Source organism: Larus michahellis, chromosome 1 (assembly GCF_964199755.1).
Source record: "Larus michahellis chromosome 1, bLarMic1.1, whole genome shotgun sequence".
NCBI classification, from domain to species: domain Eukaryota; kingdom Metazoa; phylum Chordata; class Aves; order Charadriiformes; family Laridae; genus Larus; species Larus michahellis.
In genome coordinates, this window is record NC_133896.1 from 207,983,194 (window position 1) to 208,010,518 (window position 27,325).

Below are 27,325 nucleotides of genomic sequence, written 5' to 3' on the forward strand. Positions count from 1 at the left end.
TGCTGGAGTCCAGTGGTGGATATCCTGATCAGGAGACCACCTACTTCAGAATATAAATTGCCTTTGACAATGAAGCCTGGGCGCAGGTGACTTTTGCTGCACATCTGGGCTTGACGTTGTGCTTGCCTTTGCTGCCTCGGAGGCTGGACCTAAGGAATGAGACATGGAGCCACAAGCAAAGCTCCTGCAGGATTACCTCTGTCAGACTGGGAATTACCCAGCCCAGCACCAATGCCTTCCCTAATAGATTTATGATACGAGCAGCAGGTATTCCTTGCACCTCGTGAACAATTTGTTTCAGAATCAAGCTAATATACAGGTAATGGATAATCTGAAGTCTGGTCAGGCACCTGAACTCACATTAATATTAACGTAACCTTTACTAACAAGAGCTGAAGAAGAGCCTGAACTCTAAGTGAGAGTCAAAGAAAGGTGTGAAAATAGGACTTGGCCGTCCGAAGTAGCTCCTCTTCTATCATACAGCACATCAAATGCACGTCAATGCCGAGATGGATTGATTCATACATCTAATGCGGTTCCCAATGCACCAAATACAGACGCTTTTATTTTGTGCTAACACCTACAACAAAACCCTTGATTTACAAATCACACTGTCTATTCTTTTTATATGTAAAAAGGAAAACACAGAAAGTAAATGATCACATCTAAACAGATACAAGTCCCTGAAGAACAAGGAAAAAAAATACTTCAAGTAAACTAATTGTGGTTGCAAGGCATCTTGTATCTCATGTGAAGCTTCAGGAAGATCTCTGTGGCACTATCCATGAGGACACACAGAACTTGAAGGTGCTCTTGGTCTTCTGCCAGCCCCCTCCCAGACTGTACCTCTCTGCTGTAACACTGACCAGTTCAACCACTGCCCTCACAATTTTTACACCAGTTAAGTTAAAGAGAAAACTAACAATTCGAAGCTTAATCATAGAATTGTTAGGGTTGGAAGAGACCTTAAAGTTCACCTAGTTCCAACCCCCCTGCTGTGGGCAGGGACATCTCCCACTAGATCAGGTTGCTCAGAGCCCCCTCCAGCCTGGCCTTAAAAACTTCCAGGGATGGGGCTTCCACCACCTCTCTGGGCAACCTGTTCCACTGTCTCACCACCCTCATGGTGAAGAACTTCTTCCTAACATCTAGTCTGAATCGACCCATCTCTAGTTTTAATCTATTCCCTCTAGTCCTACCATTCCCCGACATCCTAAAAAGTCCCTCACCAGCCTTCTTGTAGGCCCCCTTAAGATACTGGTAGGCCACTATAAGGTCTCCTCGGAGCCTTCTTTTCTCCAGACGGAACAACCCCAACTCTCTCACTCTGTTCTCATAGGAGAGGTGCTCCAGCCCTCTGATCATCCTTGTGGCCCTTCTCTGGACGTATTCCAGCATGTCCGTATCTCTCTTGTAGTAGGGGCTCCACAATTGGACGCAGTACTCCAGGTGGGGTCTCACGAGAGTGGAGTAGAGGGGCAGAATCACCTCCCTCGACCTGCTGGCCACGCTTCTCCTGATGCAGCCCAGGATACGATTGGCTTTCTGGGCTGCAAGTGCACACTGACGGCTCATGTTGAGCCTCTCATCCACCAGCACCCCCAAGTCCTTTTCTTCAGGGCTGCTCTCAAGCCAGTCACTTCCCAGCCTATATCGGTGCTTGGGATTGCCCCGACCCAGATGGAGGACCTTGCACTTAGTCTTGTTGAACTTCATGAGGTTGGCATGGGCCCACCCCTCCAGCCTGTCAAGGTCCCTCTGGATGGCATCCCTTCCCTCCAGTGTGTCAGCCCCCCCACGCAGCTTGGTGTCGTCTGCAAACTTGCTGAGGGTGCACTCTATGCCACTGTCCATGTCCCTGATGAAGATGTTAAACAAGACCGGTCCCAGTACTGATCCTTGAGGGACTCCACTTGTCACTGGCCTTCACTTGGACATGGACCCATTGACAGCCACTCTTTGGGTGTGGCCATCAAGCCAGTTCTTTATCCACTGAATTGTCAGTCCATCAAACCCATATTTTATCAGCTTGGAGACCAGGATGTCATGTGGGACAGTGTCAAAGGCTTTGCTCGGGTCCAGGTAAATGACATCAGTTGCTCTCCCCTTGTCTATTGATGTTGTGACCTTCTCATAGAAGGCCACCAGGTTTGTCAGGCACGATATGCCCTTGGTGAAGCCGTGTTAATTGTACCCAATCACCTCTTCGTTATTCTTCTGCCTCAGCGGTGCCTCTGGGAGAATCTGCTCCATAATCTTACCAGGCACAGAGGTGAGACTGACTGGCCTATAGTTCCCTGGTTCATCCTTCTTTGCCTTTTTGAAAATCGGGATTATGTTTCCCCTTTTCCAGTCAGAGGGGACTTCACCAGACTGCCATGACTTTTGGAATATAATAGAGTGCGCTTTAGCAATCTCATCCGCCAGTTCCTTCAGTACCCGTGGGTGTATCCCATCGGGTCACATGGACTTGTTCACTTTCAGGTTCATCAGATGGTCACGAACCTGATCTTCACTTACGATGGGCAGTTCTGTCCAAACCCTCCATTGTCTTCTGTGACTCCGGGAGTGTGGCTGGAGCCCTTGCCAGTGAAGACTGAGGAAAAGAAGTTGTTGAGAACCTCGTCCTTCTCCATATCACTTGTCACCAGCTCCCCTGTTTTCCTTCTGAGGGGGCCCACACCCTCCCTAGTCGTCTTCTTACCATTAATGTACCTATAGAAATTTTTGCGGTTTCCCTTGATCTCCTTGGCTAGATTTAATTCTAACTGAGCTTTAGCTTTTCTCACCAGGTCTCTTGCTGCTCGGACAGCTTCCTTATATGCCCCCCATTCCAGCTGTCCTTTCTTCCACTCCTTATAAAGTTTCTTTTTGTGTCAGGACAACTTCTAGCCCACGCGCAGTGTCTCTAGGGACAGCACATCTTATTAACGTCTTCCTTTTTTTTTTTTTTTTTTTTTTCAGATTTTAACACAACAAAATTTCTCCCTTCAAAGCTAGAAGCGGACAAAGGAAGGACAGTAAACAGACGTAGACTGAGAATGAAGATCACTTGGCAGTTTTGCCTGCATTGGTGTCTTTACTCAGTGATATTTCTGGGAATAAAGCTGCAGTGCCAGCAGGACAGCGTTTCTGGCACTGTACTGATCATTCAGACATGTTTATGGGAAAAGTTTAAAAAATACTGGCCCCAACAGGTGGGTGAGTTTCCTTCGCTTGAAACATCCGCTGCCATGCCAGTAAAAACCACATATTTGAATGTCTCTGAGAACTGTTTACTTCATAAAAATTAATTAAAAAAAGATACACTCCGAAGCAGGTGATTCATTTTCTGGAAGAGAAGAAACACTTCAGCTTATGCCAAGATAACTCTCACCTCGCACACTCAGCCAGTGACTCACAGCACACAGGCGCATCCCAAGTGGAGTCACAGACTTACCTCATTCCAGCTTTAGCCTTTTCTTCTGCAACCCTCAAAACACTCTCTTATACACAGCTGCTGCCCAAATTAATCACCTGAACCCTGGTCCCAGCAATCTGTGCCCGTGAGACTGAGTCCTGCTTTTCCACATGCCAGGAGGTTTATAAAGAAAGTTTCCATGTGAAACTATCTCCTCAAAGTTCAGGAGACAGAGGATTGCTTCTGCCTCTAGATTCCACATTGGATCAAACCCCAAGGAGAAAAGAGATGTGGTTGGATAAGAAAGCTCGTGCTGTACTGTTTTACCAGAACAGCCAGCACCAGACATGACACAAAGCATAAGGTACGTGGCCATTAGGATGATGCTATTCCTGACCTCTGCACTACGGCTCTTATTCCCTTCAGCCTCCAGCTACCTTTCTTCTTTGCACATCCTTTCTGCAAGTAATCCTCATCTTTTCTCTTTGCCCTGGAAACTTATCGATCATTTCTGTCAAAATATCAGCTAGAACATATAAAAAAAAACATGTGAGATAATTAAATAAATTAAATTAAAAAATAATAAAAAAAAAATAAAAAAAAACCCTAAACACAGAAAAAGAGAAATTACAAAATACTAATCCTTGACGTATTATACACTGATGTATGTCAGCAATAGCAATACCTTTTGCACAGATCAAGTTCTGCAGACTCTAAGCACTGTAAATGTCTCTCTCTATGTGTTTAACTGTTCTAAGGTGCATCACATCACTAAGCCTTAAATCAGCTCAAAAATATTTATAGATTTAAATGCTTCAAATTTCTAACAACCCCATTAAGAAAGCCCTTAACCAAACACTCAGTTTATACCATGTAATGGAGGCTTACTAACTTCCAGTACCGTCTTGACAGAATCAAGTCACGTAATACCAGATCCATGATTAATTCCTAGTTTTGTTCTCTCTGCTGAATTTTACTCTACAGTTTTATTCCAACACTGACAAGACAATCTCCAAAAAGAGAAAATAACCTTTTCAGAAATAAATTTTGTTCAAGATACCACTAATTATAGACGGGCCAGTTGGAAGTGTAACTCAAAGGATGTTCTCTTATCCCTCTTGTTTTACAGATATCTATGGCTGCGAAAAGATCAGACATCAATTATTAAAAGGGTGACTCGATTGAGTCAGATTTTTTTTCCCTTGTTCAGAAAGATTTTGATTCCATGCTGTAACTAATCATATGCATGCATGCAACAAATCACTGGCATGATTCCTGCAAATTTTAATCACAAGTTGTATTTTTTGGACGTAAAGCAGAAAGAGTTATTAAATTTTAAAGCTGGCTTCTCTCTTCCAGTAGGAACACCAAGAAATCAGACATTTTTTTAATGGTCTAAGTCTCCCCTTACTTTGTGTGCAGTATTTTATGTCAGAACTGTTGTATGTATCTTCAGAAGTATTATACAAACTATTCCTCTTTATTTCTCAAAAAGAGCCTTTGGCATCCTTCTCATTTCTTTCCATTTTTTCTAGTTGCAATGACTTTTGGTGTATACTTATCTATTAGCATATCTTAGCTAAATCTTACATCTGTGCCGAGATAAAATATTTTTACTCTTTGTTTGTCCCAGAATTCATATTTAAACTTTAACATGCTAGTCTTTAAAACAAAGAAACTCCACGCATTTAGTTCAGATTAATTTTCAATAACAATATCCTTGCACAACCATAAAATAAACATGTTTTGTAAGAGGTGATTTTAAAAGGATCAAGAAAGGAAATGAAAATAGAAAACATTGCAAAGAAACTATTGGGAGAAAAAATTTCAATGAGAATCCTCCCTTACTTAATTAGGAAACAAGCAAACATTGCGAAACATGGCTGTGACGATTTCTTTTTTTCCCCCACCCAAAATTAGTACGTATTTTTCTCACAAACTCAAGCTGAAATGCAGAAACTGTAGAAACTGGCTCAGAAATGCAATAGTAAGACTCGAATATAGATTAAGTCAGACACATTTGCCAGTGGAAGAAACTGAAGGCAATGGTGAACTCCACTGAGATCAATAAAGTCACATTCCCTTTCTTTCTCTTTCACGACAACTGCAAAAAATGCCGATATAACAACACACTGGAGATGGTTCATTGCTGGAATTTTAGACTTCAACTATTTTTTTCAAAGCCACCTTTTTCATTACCTTCCAAACAAAAATTCAAAATGTAGTTCTACAAAGTTATTGGAATTTTGTTTGGCGTTGTAAATTTGAGGGATCATCTCTTACTAAGTAGTAGGACAAAGAAAAGTAGAACTGTACTCTAGAAAATAAACTAAACTTAGTCTTGGAAAGACTGATTTGAGCTCAGATCCTATGGATTTCCTGGAAAATGCGAGATCTCAGAGTCTCAGAAGTTCTATTCTGAGGAGAAAAGAAATAAATTCACCTTCCATTTTATTATGCCTGAGGTTTTCCTTATAATTCTCATGGAGGTGGTTGGTGGGCTGGGGGGGTTGTAGTTTTTGTTTGGTTTTAATAAAATTGTAATTATCATAGGCATCTGAGACCACAGACTGCATTCTGATAGATATCTGAATGGGGGATTTTCTTTTTGATAGAGATTTTGATTTGTTATATGAATGCACACAGTTCAAGATAAAGCCAAAAGAAATTTTCCAAATGGAAAAGTGGAAAGAGTAAAAACTCCTTCCCTCCTCCTCCTCTTCCCAATCAGAATTTAACATATCATGAGGCTATAGTTTCTCCAAATCTGTGAGAAAGCTAGGAGGTTAAAGGGTATTGTTTATGTATTGTTAGCAATTAATATAAAGTAGAACAAAGTTATATCATAGCGTATAAAAAAAAAATTGCTGCTCAGTGTAAGATAAGGTTCATATAGTTATAAATTATGACTTATGTTACACACAACTGCTCGTGAAAACACTTCCAAATTGAAGCTGAATGCATCATGAAGAAAATTAAATGTCCAAACAACTATAAATCTTTAAATCAATTCTTTACTAAAAAAGAACAACCATATGCAAACCATCAATATCCAGAAAAGAGCATGGTATAAGGCACAAATAATTATAATAAAAAGAACAGATTGCAACTATGAAGTACAACGTGGCAATAAACTGGTAATACAAGAGTGTTCAGCAGCATTAAAGCTATGAAGACAGATAGTAAAAACTGGCAGTTTAAAAAATAACCTCAATTAAAATCAGGTAAGCTATGCATAAAACTAAATCATACTTTAAACAACCCAAAACTAATTTAAGTTTAGGATGGAATTCACATCTGTGTAAAATACTGAATAACCCTGCAAGAGATAATTTACTTTCAGGTTCATAAACTTCTGAAGAAAATTTTCTTTTCCCTCTGTAATGCCTTGACAGATCCAAATATCAGGTACTTTCCAAAGTGTTTCCTGGAAGAGGAGAATCCTACAGCCATTTCCTAATACTTCCCTATGAAATTCCATCAGTTGTGTCCAGACAGAAGGTACTTAACAGTGGAGCCTAAAAAACAGCAGATAAATTCTACTATTTCTATGAGATCTAAAATTCTGTTCAAGCTGAGAAGCAGTTACTATTAAATGAACAAATGTGTTTGTAGGATGTCACTTGTTTCTCTCCAAAAAATTCTTTTGAAATGGAAAAAAATATTAAAAGTTCCCAGCACTGTTATGAAAAGACACATAAACCTGCCAATACTGGCAGGTCGCAAAGCAGGACACATGAGACTCCCTGTTATTCAGCTGCAGAGTTGTCTCAAGTTTATTTGGCATTTGCCGATTCCAGGAGTAGCTGCTAGATGTCTGGGAATCTGTTAAATCCTTGCCCAAACAGCAGGACTGGTAAGTCTACACACGTAATCTAGTTTTATTGTTTTTACTGTCTACTAAATATGAAGTATTTTTGCTGGAATATCTTACTTAGGATATTAGCATGTTACTGCTTAAATAATATGAAGAATATCCCTAGAACAGCAGAAACTGACTTTTTAAACTCTTCTCTGAAGCAGGTTTAGGATAGTTTTCCAAAGTTGAAAATATTTTATCAGAACAGCAAGAGGGACTCCTGTACAAAACCTTCTGACTTTAAATGATTTAAAAAATAAAGTTCCCCTGCTCTTTAGGAATTCAGAAAGAAGCTTGAACTAACTCTGTCATATGGAATAAATTGCTCATGTCATTAGCAATGGAGATATTTGTTAGAAGTCAATATAGCTATATATGCTGAATAGAAAGGAAATGACAACAGAAGACAACGCAATCCTAAATCATCGTTTACATGATAAAAGGAAAGAAACCAACTCATATTTGGGGCATATTAGTCTTCAAAAATAAAGTCAATCAGCAGTAACACATGTGATTTAGAATATTAAAAATGCTGAAGTCACTGAGCTGGCAACACTAACTCTGGAAACCTGTTAACATTAATGCCTACAAAATCAGACCGGAGAGGAGACCTTCTCTACATGAGTAGAAAGTAGTTGTATTTTCTCATGATCTAGTTTTAGTACAAGCTTATAGAACTTCATAAAGCTCATTTACAAACACACCAACAAAACAAACTATGCCTTTTATTGTTTCTGCTTCATTTCCGTATGCAGTTCAGTTCCGATGAATGGGGAACAGGCAGCTCCAATTTTTGCCTAATCTTCCACGTCAGCACCTGTCACAAACAGGGACAAATCTCTCAGCTTCACCCACGGTTAGACAGCTAGAAGTTGGCCTTTCAAGTTCAGCAGTCATACCAACCTGGTATCCAGTGCTGCGCCAACAGTGAAGAAAGGTTTCTTTTTCTTGATTCCCTAGTTCTCATACTAAGGACAGAGAAGATAGACTTGGTTCTACAACGCACAGAAATACTAAAGATACAGTATCTGGCTACGTGGAGTGTAAGCGTGGGGCTGCTACAGGCACGACAGCTTTGTAGCATGATCTTTGCACCTGGCAGTAAGGCTCACTTTCACCGTAACAGCCAGAGTGGTGAACTTCTCAACTATGAAAAGAACATCCAGCTTTTAAAACTGTACTGCACTAGTCAACAGCTTCCGTTGGTCTCCACCACTGCCCCTTTCCTGCCATCGCTGCTCCTCTTTGTCTGTTCCTCCATCTCCTTTCATGGCCAGCACCCATTCCCCGAGCAGCCACCTTGCTGGCATCCCACACCTGAGGTTGCTGCTCCCCTCACCTGTGTCCCTCCCATCACCACTGGCTTTCTCTCCTCCCCACGGAGGCACACTGCCATTCCAGGTTCTCCACGCCCCCTTTCCTGTGCTAGATTCCCTAACAAATTAAGTGTATTTCAGTAATGTCCCTGTGCGCCAGTAAACCAAAATGTATATGAGGAGGTCATTTCATCTGCACAGTTGGCAACTCTCTTCTTTCCTTTGGGCACTTAAAGCAAAGAAAATGCAAAAAAGCTGTAAAGAACATAATGTCATTCAAATAAAGCAATTCTGATTGATAGACTGGCTTATAACGTCACATACTCACTGCTTTATTTTAAAAGCAGAAGTTAAAAATACCTCTTTCTTAAATAGTAATTTCTTTTTAAAAACACTCTTTGGAAATCTCTGTCCCATCTATGCCAACCAATGAGCCAACATCCCTGATTTCAGCGTGCCAGCAGCACGTTCAGCACAGCTCACGGTCCCATGCCACCTTCCACGTCATCGCAATGAGACCGCAATGCTGACCTGAGGAAGAACTTGAAGCATGTTATGAGAAAGTTTTTAGATTAATACACACAACTGGAAGCTGTGCTGTTTACAGATAGGAAAAAAAAAGGAAACAGTCCGGGGTTAATGTCAGAAGTGATTTTGTTTTGTTTTGAAAGCATCTATTTTCAGAGTCCCTCTAACAACACTGATAAAGGAACATAAACTATCGCTTTGGGGTGAAGAGCCATGCCTCCCCAGTGGCGTTGTTAAGCTCAACCAGTACTCTCACGTTTACTTCTTGGACAGGGATGATCTTCTCATCAAAACAACCATCTGAGACTAGCCCTTCTTGGCAAGCTCCACAGGAACAAACAGTTCTGTGGTGGCTACTGTAGCCTGAAAGATCCTAAAATGATGAAGCTGGCTCATTCGTCAGAAAGATGGAGCTCTTGGTACTCTGCTATCTAAAATTAAAGTTTCAAATAACAATGCTGATCTTTTGTTACAGTACAGAAGTGATACATTCCAGCTACTATCACCCACTACGCTTTGGAATTGAGCTATTTTCTATTTGCTTTGCTAAAAGCAAAATTGATACAATGGTAAGAAAGTGCAAGTTTGTATATTCCCAGGCCCCTGCAGAACCTGTTGCATAGACAGAACAAGATACTGGATGAAGGGAAACCAGTGGCGATACAGCCAAGTGTCCCAATCAAATTATTTTCTATTTAGAATGGAAAATGCAACTCCGCCATAGGTGTGGAATAAAGACCCATACACTCATCTGAGTAATGCCCAAACATAACAGATCTATTTTTATGCTGTTATCTTAAATAGAGTGCAGAAGAAAGGGAAGCAATGGAGAAAGAGACCTTCATTTTCCCCAGGACTGCTGAAGAAAACGCCAATATAAGATTAACAGATTAATTTATACACATGTAAAAACCCTCACGAGTTAAGTGTTAAGTGTTTGGTACAGCTGTGGTACTATGCAACACCCACGAGCACAACTCCGAAGTAAGCCCTGTGGGGTAAGAGAATGCTGCTGCCTTTCTGAAAACACGATGAAATTGGTTTCATAAGGGATGCCAAAATTCAGGATGGAGTCTTATTTGAGGGCAGGAGAGTAGCCTGCCTTGAACTAGCTGAATGAAGGCCGAGACCTTGTCCAGGGCGTAGAGCTCTAAACTCTGCTTCCGCCGAGTTGGCAATTGGCCACTTCCTGTATTTCTCTTAAATCCTCCTCCAGATTCTTGAAGAGTCTTATCAACAACCTTGGGATCTCTTTTTCAGGTGCAGAACATAATCCTCTCCACGTTGTAGCCAAGATAATAGATGAGCAGAGCTACTGTAGCCTACTGAGAAAAGTTTGGGTTTTTTTTAAAAATAAATAATTGAGAATATTTGCCAAATCCTCTGTGCCACAAAGCACTCAGTAAGGGGTTCAGTTCCCCTGTGAACTGGAAGTTGAGTTTGGAGGCGAATGTCCTTGCTCATGCTTTTAATCACGGCTCAGGAGTGCAGCAGGATTCAAGCAGCTGTGCGGGGTCAGGATGCAACCTTCCTGACTCCTTCCTGTGACACAGATTACAGTGCGCTGATTTAAATTTGCAAGAAAAAAGCCGTAATTTAATTAGAAAATGTGCATACTTTCTTGCATATTTATGTTCTTTTATTATTTTCCAATTGAAAGTACGATACTTTCTACCTAAGTTTTTATTTTTTGTTTTTCTAACCATATATTTTTTAAAAATAAATGTGGGGTTTTTTTCCAACAAAAATACACTGCATACTACCTTAAGCAATTCCACTGATTAACGCATTTATTCTTAGCCTTAATTCTTAAATGTTATGGCAGAACACAGTAAATTACATTTCCTCTTTACTATAGAGGACTAATTTATTTACCCTTAATTTATATCTGTTTTCTTTTGGATGCAAATTAGATTTTTATTAATATGCAGAAAAAACACAGCTTCGGAAACTGGTTTTAGTCAGTCAGCCAGTTAATCATATTAGCTTTTAACAGAAAGAATTTAACATAATTTATTAAAACAGACTTTGCACATAATATTAACTGGTCTACTAACAAGCACCTGCAGTTAATGGATTGAACCAACAGTTTTTACATCACTGTTTCCATAATTTTTTAGTTATGAGATTTGAGGTTTTGCGCTTGTTATTTAAAGGAATAAACTAGAAGTGAAACAAGCTTTTAGGATTTTTTTTTCCTGTTAACTTCCTAAAAGTTTCTCAATTTTGAAGGGAACAGTTATTGAACTGAAGTAAACTGCCATGAGAAAATAATTTTGCTGCATTTGCAAAACGACAAGCAGTGTCCCAAGTAGATCAGTCGCTTCAAAAAAACCTCGGGGTCCAGGTGCTCGGCTGGAGATACCTCCCAGCTGAATGGTCTGGCTTTCCCCAGAAGAAAATCAGACTGCCGGAAAAGACAAAATGTGTGCACGCTGGGCTCTTCACCACTATTTTTGAAACTTCCCAAATATTTTCATATACAGAAGTGTACAAGAAGCACTGTTTAGTCATACCACTACAATTACTTTCTACTTTTAAAAAAAATGATTTTAATAGCAACTACCAAATTGATGCAGGTCTTTCACAGCTTCCTATTTCCATAAATTTATTTCAATATCTCTATTTTTAAATTGAAGATAAATTTGATCTACTTTTGAAATTATTTTTATACTATATATTTTAATTAAATGCAAATTACAAAGGGAAAAGTAGACGGCTGCAGCTGATAAAGCAACAGTCCAGCTACTCCAAAATTTAGGATCTGGGACAATTCACAGAAGACTCTATACACAGACACAAAATTCCAGAGGGAAACAGCAAAAAATCAAGATGAATTAACAAACTATTTTAACAATATTTAATCTGAAGAAGTTTCCAAATTTTCAACTTTTCTTACAACTGTCACAAACAAGATTTACCATTATAAAAATCTTTTTCTTTTTTTTTAAATTTAGCTTCCTAATTTCTCAGTTCTTGCATCTGTCAGTACTAGTTTAACTAAGATACCAGATTAGGCAACATATTCTGAATTACTTCTAGATAAAAATGATCTAGGACCACCTAGACACCTTGGATTAAATGTATTTATAAATGCAGTTCACAACCTCTTCACAGTTCACAACCTCTTCACAGTTCACAAGCTTAATCCAAAACCTGAGAATTTATGTAAGTAAAAGAAAACCTAAAGACAATTTGTACTTCTCCATCTATCAGAGGTAGATCCCTAAAAGCCTCTAATATCTTAAAGAGATTGCCACTGGAGCTTTTTATCAGTAAAGCAAATATTTGGTTTGCAGCTGTGTCATGACCATTGAGTAGCCTCAGTTCCTCCTGCTCAGTCATTTCAGCTCACGCTTTCGGTCCAATCCTCTGGTTGTCCTCCTCTGTCTTGGCAACACCCCAACATCCAGCAATCTCAAAATGTGGCAGCACCAACAGATTTTTTTTTTTACCTGGTTATTACTGAAAATAAAACAACAGACCAGTCTCAAATTGCCCCTTGGGATCTTCTAATTAGGAAATTCTCTCTAACCAGACAATCTCTCCCATAAACACAACTCACTGCCCTTTCCCCATTAACCAGTTCCTTACGCAGATTGGGTTTCTTACACTAACCCCCATCCAAACTAAATTATAATGTCTTATGCAGAGTGCTTTAAAGGCCTTGCTGAAATAGGAATAGTTTGATCTCCTGCATTTCTTTGCCTACAGAATAAGATATCTTATCAAAAAAGATATTCAGGTAACTCTGGTAGTAACCATTTTTGGGAAACCGTTGCATTTTAACTCAAAACATTTGGCCATCAATTATTCTGGCCCAGCCTCTACTTCTGCTCCCTTCCCCCAGCCTCCTCCCCTCTATGGTTCAGACCGACATTAAAATATCCCAAAACTAGTGGACACAAGTACCAAACCTTGAGCAACAGATGCTGCTTATAATGAAATACCTTCCACCGTACCTACCAGAGCAAGGTCATTCATTTTTCTCAGTTAAAGGAATATTTGGACTGACAAGTAGTGCTATAATTTGATTAGATACTGAGGAAAGCGGTTCACAAAATGGCCATTCTGGCATTTCTAACTGATCTTAGATAACTATCTAAAACTCTGCTTTGACAACTTTTTGACAGACTTTAAAAAAATGGGCGGGGGAGGGGGTGGTGGTGGTGTTTGTTTTACGCTCCTCAACTTCCAGACGACCCAAGTGAAAACGCGGAGAGAGTGTGCCAGGTCCTGCATGCCTACCTCATGTGAGTATAGATGCGAACATAGATGCAGGAAAATTAATCCCAGCAGCGAACATGGATTTGTTTCCCAAGTAGAAAGGAATTCACAGCTTCGAATGAATGAATGAACAAAATTAAATAATAATAAAAAATAATCCTCGTGGCAAAAATAAATAATTTTATGAAACAAACAGATGGAATTGTAAGGAGGAAAAAAACCCTCTCCTTTTAAGTTTTAAAGCCAAAATTGCTTCTGTTGTCTTTGATCTGATTTAAGTTGCACTAAAGGTCAACGAACATTGGAACAAGTATTGCTAAATACTGTACTCAATGGATAAAAAGAAACATGAAAGTTTGGCCTTATTGTACATAACACATCACACAATGATCTCACCAAAGTTACCAGCTGGGGACTTGCAAACCACATTTACCAAATAAGGCAAAATGCTTCGTGCCTGAAATCCTTTCCCAGTTACCTCACCCGGCGTTTGCTCGCGTTTCTACAATAATTGCAGGGGTCATTTTTTTAAACTCAGATGGAGTAAATCAACAGGCTATCCAGTGCAAAGCTGGGTTCGTGGAGTCTCTGGAGAGAGCTCAGCTTTATTTAAACTGAGTGTGTACAGAAAAGGAAGAACTGAAATATGTGCAATAAAAACAGAAGAGCGAGTAGTATAAATTGAGAAGAGCAAGTGATGTGGATTTGTGTATTGCTGGTTTGATTACAAACACTCATGTTTTATGGGGAATGTGTCCCAAATTTGTTGGGTACCTTCAGGTTTTTGAAGTGCATGTGAACAACTGGTCTTCTATGTTATTCTTGCGACGTTCCAAAAACACTTGAACTTTGCACTCTGGGTTTATGCTGTCCTTGTATTTGAAATATAGCTTTGTAACATGAACAGGACATATTTTATCCGCCATATTCCCTTTGATTTCTGTGATCATATTTTTTGCCTAAACTTGAAATAACTTTGAAGAATAATATATTCTCACTCTCTATATTAAACACAACAATAAGATAGTCCTACATAGTTAATCGTGGTAGTAAAAATCTGGTGAAGTTACTTTTTATTAAAATAAAATGGTGATTGTCATAGTGAAAACTGTCATTAATTTATAACATTTTCTCCTTTTTTTTCTATTTTCTGCATCTGTGTGGTGGGGCGGTGGGGGGGATTGCTTGCTTTTATCTCCAGATGAATTTTATCTGGTGTTTTCAAAAAGAAAGAAAAAAGCCCAGTAAGCACTTTTAAGCATGCTCTCTCATTATCTTCCCCTCATCAAAATTTGACAGTAGTGCCTAATATAATTTCCTATTGTGTATATTGGTAACACAACTATCTAATTATTTTTTTCCTCCAAAAAATTTGGAAACACAGCTTAACGGGGCACTAAAATAAATAATTTCAAAGTCCAATTAGAAGAGAGAGAATCCAACACTCACCACTGCTTACAAAATACGCTCTCACAACATAAGGCTGATCACAAAGCCCAGCTGCCTGCATCTTTAGTTACTGCCAAAATTGCCAATGCAAAAGGCATAACAATTAACCTCGTGCTTCTATACATCTCTAAAAATGTTGGTCCATACGATGTTATGATGGCAATTAATTGTAAATTCACAGCTCTAGAAATATATAATATGACATAACTATCAGCTATCCTGTGGAGTCTGCATCATCTCAGTCTGTCTTTGCAGAGGAACACATACACAGAAATGTTTGGGGGTTTCTTGGTGGGAGAGAGATGATCAAGAAACAGGAGCAAGTTTGGGTTTGATACGAATACAATTCTACACACTGTTGCAAATTAATACTAGGGGCAAAACCAGCTCAAACCTCATATTTCAGAGCAAAAAGTAACAGTTGATACATCGTCCATACAGCTGACGTGTTTAGAGAAGACCTCAAATAGAAAGTGATGTTCTCAGTGTCCCGTGAAACTTGCTGCTGAAATCCAAGCAACAAGAAAGCATCTATGTTTTCTGTTTGGCTGCCAGTTCAGATGACCTCAGAGGAGTTCAAAGAGCCAAATCTCTCTTCCAACCTTCATTAACTGCAGATAAATAACTAGCAAGCTCAACTCATCCTGTATTTATAAGAGTTCGCAAATGTTCAACGATTGATCCCAGTGAAGAGAAGTGGAGGTAAAAGATCTGACCACGTTTCTCCATTTTACTAACAATGAGTTTCAGAAAGACCAAATTTCTACTCTATTTCATACTGGTCTCATTATTCCTAGATCACACGCTTCTATTTTGTAATTACTAGAAAAACAGTATTAAAAGTAATTAATCTCTCACTTCTTTGTGTTGATTCTGTTCAGTTAAAGGCCAACGGTAATTGCTTCTGCTGATAAAAATCAATTCAGAGGTGAATGTTTGTATTGCAATCTGGGTTATGCAGGCAGTCTGAATCTCTCATTTTTGAGCTTGACAGTTGAACTCCATGAGCAGTGCAAGAAAAGATGAGTTTATTTGACATTTTATAAAACAATGAGCTGGGAGAGCTCTCTATCTGGTATCAATGTGTCAAACCTGGACTGCCCAAAACACACATAGCGCTGCATAATAAAGTGCATAGGACACTGGAATAAGAGTTAGCTGAGCCAGGCTCTCTCCTGAACTCATTCGGTACACTGTTGTGTGACTGCAGACAAGTCAAAACAATCACTGTTTCCACAAATTACATAAGATGGGCAAATGCCCATATTTCATCTGGAAGGGATATGGAAAAGAAACCAGCCATTCCGATACACCGAACAGAGAGGGCTCAAGCTGTCCTCTAGTGCCCTGCCTTTAATGTTTAATACTTGCTGATTCAAAAAACAAAGTAGTCATTCTCAATTAGATCATTAAATATGTGTTGACATCTTATGAGTGATATATTCAAAGGAGACATGAATGTCTTACACAATTCTGCAGAGAGCCCTGTGAACCACCTGTGGATCGTCTCTCTGATGTACCAGGACAGTCAGTAGTATGGCAGGTTAGGCTTTCAAACAGGGCTCTCTGCAGAGCAGAATGATATCCCTTAAGCTATAGGAATATGAAATGAAATGGTAATACAAAGAACTGAACAACACAACTAAAACCTACTGAAAACTAAAAATAATTTTGTACTGGGATTAAATTCTGATTTGCGCAACATGGTAAATAAACTCCCAGCCCTGCATCTCACAGCAGCATAGGGGTGGGACAAGAGAAGAATGCAGTTGTACACAAAAACATATCAAGTAAGAGGGTAAAGAACATCCATTTCAGAGAAATCTGACCTCAAGTTCACAGTAAATATCTTTCTCAAACATTTAGTTAGTTCCTGTGCGGAAGCAGTCTCATCTGTTTGCTGCACATTCACAATAGCAGTACAAAAAGCATAAACCTTCGGTCTCTCTTTCCAATAGCTCTGTTCTTCTGAGGCCGTTTGAGTACAGCACAAGTAGAACCTCAGCTACGACATCAGAGAGAGGTATTTTTTTTTGTACCCATTTAACCTTACAAATGGAAAATTTCCCAGAAAGTTTTATGAGCGCTAATACAAGATGCAAAATGCTTCAGAACTAGCGTATTTATGTAGACTGAAGGAACTGTTACTAACCATACCTCTAATTGACTACTGCAGCCTTTATGCATCTCTCTGAGATGGTGATTAAAGCAGTCACTGATAACCACTTAAGACTCCAGAATCAGACTGAAAATAGCTCTTCTAGATTAACAGTTTGTTCCGACATCTTTTTCCCCAATATATCTGATTTCCTGGGTTGACTACTGAACCCTGGTACAGACAACCTGCACTGTTTCTCTCACACAGATGTAAAACTTAACACCAAAGAACTGACAAATCACCAACTGCAGCACTTCCACCACGGGAAAATCTCTGGGCAATATGAAGATGAATACCCTGGCAAAATGAATATGAATCACCACACTGCATCAGCATCAGTCGTGTAAAGTGGAGAGGGAAAGCAGAGACGGAAAGAGAGTATGCCTAAAGCGCACCGACTTCTTTTGGTCTGCATGCAATAGCCACTTGAGGCCAATGCACCCATCGCAGCTCTTTGAACCCTCTGTGTGATCCTGGGTTAACCCAAGATGCAACTTAACGTAAATGCAGACATCAGAAGATGAACACAACTCCAGATGGTAAGAATGTGCAACAGTAGCAAAAGCTGTACCGTATGCATATAATAGTCTGTTAACTCCATTTCTAAATCATCTCCTTCTCTGAAGCAAATTCAGTATAATTTACTAACACTTTAATGAGGATGGCATCAAGTATGTTTGAATACAAAATAGTTGTTTTCAGTCCAGCCTTCAAAACACTCTGATAAACTGAAATAAACATGAAATGGAAAAGAACTGTTTCCACAGCCACTTACTTTTGCTGCTCCTATTTGCTCTTTACGAAACTTCTCCAGCGGTGCTATTAGCACATCATTAGCATTCTGGATCTGCAAAGTTAAACATAAAGCATATCTTTTTAATACAGAGTATTTGCAGAAAGTGGAGTCATTGTAACTCTGCCAATGTACAAGACTGAAAAATTCACATCCGTAACATTCTGGTAAGAGCATACGGGTAGGTGTCAAATAATTATGTCTTCTTTACATAAAACATACAACACACATGTTCACTAGTCTATTATGGAACATTTCCATGAATAACTAAAGCAATTGTAATGAATGATGTAGTAAATTTATCTGCAATATATAGAAGGGTTTTCTGGTATTTTACTTCCATTTCTTGCATCTTGCCTAAAACCAGAATAGAAACCGAAAACTTCCAGGAACATGTTTTGGCAGAACAGAGAAGACAAACATAGTACTGACAGCACTGCCTAAAAAAGCCTGTGTTTAAAGAATCCAAATCCTTGACAGCTGAAGCTTTTCGGCTATCTCTTTGGATTATATACCTAATTATACTGAACAGAGGAGAGTAAGGCAGAGAACTCTAAAAAGAAAAGTGGACAATTTACAAAATACTCTAAATTGGATTCCTTAACTTTTCCAGTTTTTAAACTAATTTAAGATGTCCTGCAGCTATTTTTATCACTTTAACTTAAACCAGGGTTCCTAATGAATCACAGTTTTCCCCTCATGGCCTCTGTTTATTTAGCGTAAATCCAGTCCTGGGAACCCCTCTCTGAAGACCATTCCCAGCAGTGACCACCCGAAGTGGTCCCTAGTCATTTGGGCTGGAAACACACATGCAGCAGAATACAAACACCAGCCATGCCATCGTGCCACTCACCAGAAAAGGCAGCAGGGTTTCACCATGTGCCTTTTAGGGACAGGCAAAATAACCAACTAAATTGACTTACTGCAGAAAAATCAGAAGAAACTAAAAATTTCCAACACATCAGAAATAAAGCATAATAAAACACATCATGTGTTATTCTGTTACACTAACTACAGGCAAAATTTTATGTTTTCTGCATGAATAGCTTTTTTCTTCTTACCAGTCCAGTCTTTACCATACTCATCACATTCCACATTTGGACTTTGGCAGATCTGGAGGTCTGGGCAAAGCTAACATGTACCTAAGCCAAATGCGAATGAATACAGCTCTTGTGACTCTTCCATAACAATAATTGATAAGTTACATTGTCAGTTGAGCACAAATACTTCCCAAAAGGCTGTAATAATAAACGCATAGAATAAACCCATTGAAACACAAACACATTTTCTTTCCTCCTAAACCTAACATTACAATTCGAAAGACCACAGAACCACCACATCTCTCAATAGGGCAAAGTTTCAGGAAAAGTTGAGGCTCTCTTTGACATCCTGATGTAACGAAGTCCAAGATAGCAAAGGCAATACTTGGCATACTCGATGATGCAGTGATCAAAATGTACTACATTTGAAAATAAAAGTCAGGCACAGAGGATGGGGAGGAGTGTTTTCACTGAATTTGCTGCATTCAACATCTTCCATCAGTTCGACTGGAACAGACTAAAAAGCTACGTTATTCTCGAAGTGGACATTTCCCAAATATATATACATTTTTAGGCAATATCTAGCAATCCAGCTGAGATTCGACACTTTCTATATGGTAAAGTGCATACACTTAACAAAAGATAACCTCTATCCCAAGGATCACTAAGTAAGGCAGATTAAAATTAACAGGGGTGCAAAACTGTTAAACGACTTGCCCACAACCAGTCAGAACTGCAGTGCATACACCTGGAAGCAGCAGCTGGAAGTTTTGATAGCTTACAGAGCATGCACATGGCTTTTGGCACTACAGAAATCAGAAAGGCTTGCTGGAGTCACTGGTACAGAAGTGTGGAGTCATCTTTTCTTTCTTTTTCATGTACAAAAGTAAGTTATCCCTCTGCCCTTTAGATTCATTTCTACATACAGCAACGATACATTAAATACCTCACAGTTAAATTAAAAGAGACATTCATATTATTGAAGTAGTTACTAATAGCAGTAATCGCTGCTAGTCCTGTTGCTAGTCATTGCCAGTCGAACTAACTCCACGTGGAGCTGAACACGGCTCTTCCCTTCACTCAATGCTATCACGTTCAGGCAGCTTCCACGCCACACCAGGAAACCTCATTTCATGTATCGCCCTCTTGACAGCCTTAAAGTGACTGAAACACAACTACTACTGGTCTCACCCAATGCTGCTGCAAAGCAAAGGAAATATCTTGGGGAAAAAAGAATCCTGCTTCAAACACTGTGGAAGAACATATTCGCAGGAAGCACACGGCACTGAGAGGAGTCATCTGGGAAGTAAGTGGCTTTGCTGGGCTGAAGCGCAATGTTATTCACTCCCACAGTTACACATGCAACTAGGAATGGACACTGGGTATCGCAAGGCTAATTAAAAGATGTCACGCACTTCAGCTAGACAGGGTCTGCGCCTCTGAAGAGAGTTGATGAGCCACATCAACAGAACATGCTGCAAGTTCATCCCTGGGCTGAAAGCTTTTACTGACAAGAGCCCTGATGTGGCAATTCACCTCCCAGCAAAATTAGGAGCTAGGCAAGTAAGTAATGGGCTTTGGCTGTGGGAAGGGAGAACACGCCAGCAAAGTACCAGAGAGAATCCCAACAGATGCATTTCAACAGACGGTATTACAAGATGCAGAATGCTCCGCTGTGAAAAGACCCGTTGATTTTCAGCAGGTTGTACCCAGCTTTTGGAAACTTGAAAATACAGAGAAAGAAGAATTTTTGCCTTAGATATGCATTTATTAATTTTGTTTCATTGTCGATTCCTATCACTGCAATTACTTTGCACTCAGTTTCCTTGTTAAGGGTTACAAATTGTCATACACACACACAAAGTAGGAATTTAATCCTCCCACAACCATTTCTATAGAAATCTGATTGCTTTAGTACTCTGAGTTGTTCACTGTGTGGTCCTAATAGAGTAACTTTCTTGCTGCCAAGATGATTATCCCTCTCCTACTCAGTTATTGGGCTACGTTGAAATCACAGACACTTGGAACAGGCAAACAATGTCAAAAAGACTGTAACAGTTTCTGTAAATAGCAACCTCAGAAATTCACGGGGTGTTTAAAATACAGATCTTACCCTTAAAAGCTTATTCAGATTAGTCACACCTTTAGAGAAGTTATACTTTCTTGATCCACTGGTTATTGAATGCTACACAGTTCCAGCTCCCAGCATGGCTAATATGTGTCAGTCAATCAAATGATGTGATTGTTTCTCTTGTTTGGCAAAAGGAATTATGTAGTTTTAACTTAGAGTCAGTTTCTCAGTCTTTTTTTAACTAAGATGTCAGACAAGTATTAGGCAGACATAACAGGAACATATTACTTGGACAACTGAGAGAGCTATAGTAAATAAGTAAACTACAGATTTTTCTAAACTAAAAAACTTAAATCAGCTTTTTAGGTTTGGTATGTATAACTCTCTCTATTTAGCATTACTGATAAAAAAAAATAAATAAAAACTACCACCAAAATCACACTGAATTTGTAAAAAATATTTGAAAAAGAAACATTTAAAAAAATTGAACACACTTTTTCTAAGCCAGCTTTGACAACTTATGAGGTCATTCTCTGTTTTGCACCACTGTAGATCAAGTTAACGACGGAGGTTAGGTCCAACCATAGGTTGGACACTTTCATGTACAATGTGTAATGCAACATTCAGCTTCTTAGCAAAAATGTAGTGCTGTCTCTAGTGGTCTTAATACACTGACACAAGGGGATGCTTACAAGTCACATGCCAATCAAGGCTGGGAGTAGTTATATATGGCTGAATAAATTATTTTCTGCTAGGTTTTTTCAAATGAACATTATTTTTTAATTTTCTACATCACATAGCTTATTATTAAAAATAAATTACTTTAGTGTCATACCTGAAATTACTATTTCTTGAAATAGTCAAAAAATGTCACAGGAGAATATACACAAAGGCTGCCGGTAGCACAGAAAAGGCCAGTCTCCTTATAGCTCCTCATGAAACATTGGATGAAAAAACACTCCACTGAAGAACAACCTAGAGGAGGAATCTAACTTCAGATGTTAGGTCTCATGAAGAAGTTTTTCTTTTCTACTGATTACTGAGCAAGCAGAAGAAAAATCGTCCATCTTTGGATAAAGTCAGTTTTCACGAACATTCCTGCCTCAGATTCTACCATCAACTTTTTAAACCTAAATATTTTTATTCTAAAAAGTACACATTGATATGAGGTGTATATATACACAGAAAAAAGTATGGTATATACACATAATATTTAAAACTTAACATTGCGATTAATTTCAGTTTTTGTGTATCTTGACGTTGTAATTACTTGGTAGGAGTCTTGGTAAATAAAGGCTTCCTGATACAGTTTTCCCCCAGAACATCTATTTATAGGTGAGTGGATAAACTAGATTTGAAAGCTTTATCTTTCCAAGTATTTGCCATCAGATTCTGTCCTGGTTTTTTTCCACATTCGGAAGTATTTACTATTCCAGAAATACTGATTTTCGGAGATGAAGTAAGATAGGAGTTTTGTTGGAAGCATCCATATTTCAGAGACAAAAGACCTACAGAAAGAATGGTCTGTCTTTTTATGTCTGTGTCCTCTAATGATTCTATAGTACTCTAATGCTTGGATATTAACTCCTGTTCTGCTCCCATCAATGCCTCTTTCTATTTCCAGGCTATGAAAAATTGACAAAGTTAGAGACAAGTACAGATGCTGTATCACTTCTGCATGAACCAGGAGGAGATCCTGAACTTCCCCTTCATCTGGGAAGTGATAACCTTTTAGGTTAATCTGAAAAGGAACTGGTGGTATACCCAGTTCTTGGAGTGACGCCGAGACAGAGGCAAGTTACTAGAAAGCACACAACCTCATTTATGGAGAACTAAATTTGATCTTGAGAAGTAGACTGTTGGTGAGACCTTAAGATCTGAGACAGTTTAGTATACTTCTAATGGAATTTCGACAATCCCATATCCTGACCAAAACCAGATTCTCCTACAAAGCTTGAACCTTTCTGGTACAGAAAAACTTAAGGTGGGGACTGTAGGAGAGAGTGATCCTAACACCTAACTCCGCTTCCACTGTCTGTTTTGCTTCACCTCCGCCCATGCAGGGCTCCTTTGCTGGAGGCACTGGCTCGCCACTCCTGCGCTCAGACAGCCTTCATTCTTCCCCTCCGCCCATGCAGCCCTCCTCCTTCAGGACTCTCTGAATTCCTTGCAAGCAGGAGACCTCCAACTCTATAGTTTATTCCCCTGATATATTCAAATCCCACAACAATTAGCCAAGCATTCAGTCTGACCTGCTGCCCTTCCTGTGACCTGATGCTTAACCACGGTGACACTGCAGGAATTTAAAAGGAGAGAAACGAAAAAAAAATTCTGAGGTGCGTGCTGTTGGACCAGTGACTGAAGGAGAAAGGAAAATAAAGATCTAAAAGCTATTTTTCAAATCAGAGGTTCAGTTCTGTTAAAGCCTTCAAGTTAAAGCAAGCTATTGCAGAAATTTATATTATTGTGCATATTGCAAGACAGCGCATCTTCCACACACATGAAGGTAACGATACTGCTCTTTAATACAGAGACCCCACACATTTTTCATAGTTTTTTCACTTATTTTTGTGAAAAACACCGGTCTCCTCTTGCAGACAGAGTAAGACCCTTCACAGAATTAATAGCCTACCAATGTGGTGTTAATTTTAGCTCTGCTTTTTCCTGCACCAGTCTCCAGTACAGGCAAGCTACAGGGCAAATTAGGTAGAGAGTATCACACCAACTGTAACTGAGACTAGTACTAACACAAAGAAATGGCATTCTCAAGTGGAGAAGGAAAAGAAACATTTCATCATTCTTGAAGGCACGATGACCACGAGGACTGTCCTTGTACCATTTTTTGTGCTGATGGAACAAAGAAAAGCCAAGGGCCTCGCTGAGGGAAGCCAATTTAAGGATTACTCCCAGGACTGCACTTGAAGGGGAAAAAGAAATAAAAATAAATAAATAGAATCAAAGAAGAAACAGCCCCACTCATTGCTAAGCACAGTATAAAAACAAGCAAACCTTGCAGACAGTACTGTGACTATCTTTGTGATCACTAACCAGATGGGGCCTTGTCTCATAAGCTGAGGAAAATATCAAATACCAGGAGGTCCTCTTGGGCACTCTCTCCCATTTGGTAGTTTCCTTTGTTCCTCCCAAGTATTAGGCAAGGAAGAAAACGTTACAGTTTACAATCAGTACATTTTGTGAGCTCATTGGCAGGAATGAGTGAGTACATGTCATTTTAGAAATCCTCCATCATACTATCTTCTTTTTTTGCCTTTTTTTAAACTATACACTATCCTATTAAGCACAGCGTGTAATCAAAAAGAATTAAGCTTCAAATATTTTCATTACATCAGTACATAAATCATTAATAAAGTGTTTATATAAACGACATTTCATTCATTTTACACCCAACAGTCATGAAGTTGAGGGCTATGTTTTCCGAGCTGTTTCCACATGCTCCTAAACGAGGTGAAGATGACCTCTGTTCTCTCAGATGAGGGTACCACATAGCAAGTACCTATCAAATACAGCCCACCCACTCCCAAACATCTTCCCTTCTTTGTGGTATCTCCATCTCTATGGCAAACTACAACATTTATGGTACTTCAGCACTCAAAGATCCCAAGGTCCAGTACGACCTTTCATAAAAACAGTAACTTGATTCCCTTTGAAGGAAAGGAGGCACCAATATCCTCTGTGTGTGCAACGACTGTGGAGCAGAAGCTCCTTTCTTCTTCCCAGAAGATCCTGGACCTTTGAGACCACTCTGTACTAACACAGGTTAACCTTCTTTGGGGACAAGTAACAACAGAGAAATACGAACTCTAAGGACTGGCATTAAGAGAATAGAGAAAGAAAAAAGAGTGGTTTTGATTTCAAATAACAGCTCCCCTACGAAATCTGGGAACTTCAGGTGTCCCCTAATGAACCAGACCATGCAGTGCCGACAGCAAGATCTGACAGAGGACATTATCATCTCAGTAACAATACCAGTACAAAGAGTCTGAAGAACTTACAAGGCAATTAACTCAGTCACTCAATATTAGATATCCACTTGATACAGCACATGAGCTTCCCTTCCCGTTGAGGTAGAAATAAGCACACAATTCCTGTGATCCATTTGGATACCTTTCAGTCAAGAAGCATCACATCATGAAATTGCCACGTTCTCCATAATCAAACTCAAGTTTGCTATTTTGCTTCCACAAAGGTAATTCTGAGTAGATGTATAAAGCCTAAATACATTATTTAGATGTTTTCAAAAGAAAGCAAAAGAATGCCTGGGCCACTGGGCCTGACGTCTGCTCTTGCTCAGGGATATTACAAACCCATTTAAAGTTTTAGGGGATAATTCAAAGAAATCTGGGACTGGGCAGAAGAGTCACTTCTCATTCAGCAGAAAGCAGCTAGATTCAACAGAGACAGCATAAACATTCTAGACGTGACATTATTCACTTAAGGCTACTGTCCAGTTAACTTTGCAGTCTAACGTTACACTCACAAAGGTATACGGCACTCCTAATATGTAACCGAACAGCTGAACTACAAATGCATTCATACTCCTGGTGATGAAGAATAAATTACCAAAGTAATACAACCAATGAAACAGTGTAACAAATTACTTGCTTGGGGCTAATGAAGGAACACGTCAGTTAAATTTTATTATATTTGGTAATATGGAATACGGCTTGTTCTTAGGCACAAAATGAAATAATATTTTTATACCTCATGATTTCCTTTTATTTAATTAATTTCTACCATAGTTATGACAGATATCACCAACTGATATACGTGTGCAGTGCTGAAACAGGTACATTCAAAACTGCTCATCTGATCTAGGCTATTTTGCCTGCTGAAATCCAAAACTTGCCATTGCATATCACGTCTCTTTAAGATGGGACTTCATTCAGTCTCAGAAATAAGCATTCTGCCATACATCACAGAGTCCCGTGGCAGCAAGCTACCTCTATTACTCATGCTTTCTGTCATTAATGGGTATTAAGACCCCAAATTCATCAGTTGACTCTGGAACATGGCAGGTAACTGGTGTCTAACAGAGACAGGGCTCCTCCAGGGAGCCCACTGAAGCCGAGCACGGAAACCAACAGAAAAACAGATCTTCAGAAATCAGAAGCTCCCACCACCTGACCCTATTCACTTAACGCTGCTCCAGAAACATCTGAACATCATTATGTTACCTAATGGCAAGGTCTTACAGAAGTTCAGGACAAGTTCCCAACAGAACAAATATTTAACAGAACTATACAGGAAGTAACAGTCTTATAAATGACTTCAAACACCTTATGATTATTTTTCTTAATGACTTGTTCATCTCTTCGTGAACCACAACCATAACAGATAATACTTAATGACTGCAAGACTAGACGTTGATTTTAGACATTGCTCAGTGAACGACAAGACACATAGGGAAGGAGAAAAAGGCAGTTAGATGAGAATAATTGTACCATGAAGTTACGGCAGGCAGTTTCACATGCATCTCAACAGTGCTTGTTTTGCATAATGAGGCAGATTATTTCTGGCTGAACTTATCATTGCAGGCAAAAAAGACTAAAGTTAGCCACAAAATTTCCATATATTAAAAGTTTTTAAAGATGGAAAAACGGTGTTTGGCATATCTAGATAGTATATTATCTACACGTTCATTTAATACTTCTTTTGAATGCTATTTCCCTTTAACTATCTTGTTCACTCAATGCATTCATTGCCTGTGATGTCTCTGGAGGGAAAAGCTAAATATTCATTCCATCTGTTTTAAATTCCACATTTGAGAATTTGCAGTAAGCTTAAAACGTCTTTGTTGCCTTATAAATATTTAAAGAGAAAATATCGTTACGTTTAAACTCCCAGAATTGTTGTTATTTTACAGTAGTTAAGTTTAAATGTTTGTACGCTAATCTGTTTTGGTCATAAACACAAGCTTCTTGGGCACTGTCAAATCACTAATACTTCAAGCACAACTTTAAACAGCACCAAGAAGATGCTACTCAATTCCCACTGTTCCTATGTGGAATAGAAATCGCATTTATTATAATCACCTTTGACTAAATGGTGTGGTCTGACAAACCAAATTTACCGTTAAAGACATTTTAATAGCTGATGCTCAAACTGTCCTGCTGGGTTGGAAAGCGCAGCAAATACATATTATCAGTCACTCCAACTAGCAGTAAAGTCAGAGGCTACAAACCTGCCACATACCCAGTGAAAAAACTGCTTCTGACAACACGTAGTGGCAATGAGATGTCTAATAGGTTTTATGGACAGCCTTAAAAATTATTTACACCATATAATAGAATGCCGTCTGCGTAGAGAAAGCAGACTTCTTCCTGGAGGAATATTACATACCTCTTAAGCATTGCGAACTGCTGAAGTAAAATTGCTACAAACACCTTTGTGTTAATTCTATTTTACATCTTCAAGATGCACAAACCAAAGCCCTAAGAAAATGGATTACTGAAAACAGTCAAGT

The 27,325-nt window shown here is 39.1% G+C and overlaps 1 protein-coding gene across 2 annotated transcripts in view; it reads right to left on the reverse strand.

The window, feature by feature from the left end:
• Nucleotides 1-27,325, reverse strand: part of ARHGAP42 (Rho GTPase activating protein 42) — a 171,228-nt gene that overhangs the window by 63,293 nt on the left and 80,610 nt on the right. For both annotated transcript variants that reach the window (XM_074570942.1, XM_074570933.1), the window contains exon 4: nucleotides 17,713-17,784. In XM_074570942.1, coding sequence (XP_074427043.1) covers nucleotides 17,713-17,784 — 72 coding nt within the window. The remainder of the gene's footprint in view (nucleotides 1-17,712; nucleotides 17,785-27,325) is intronic.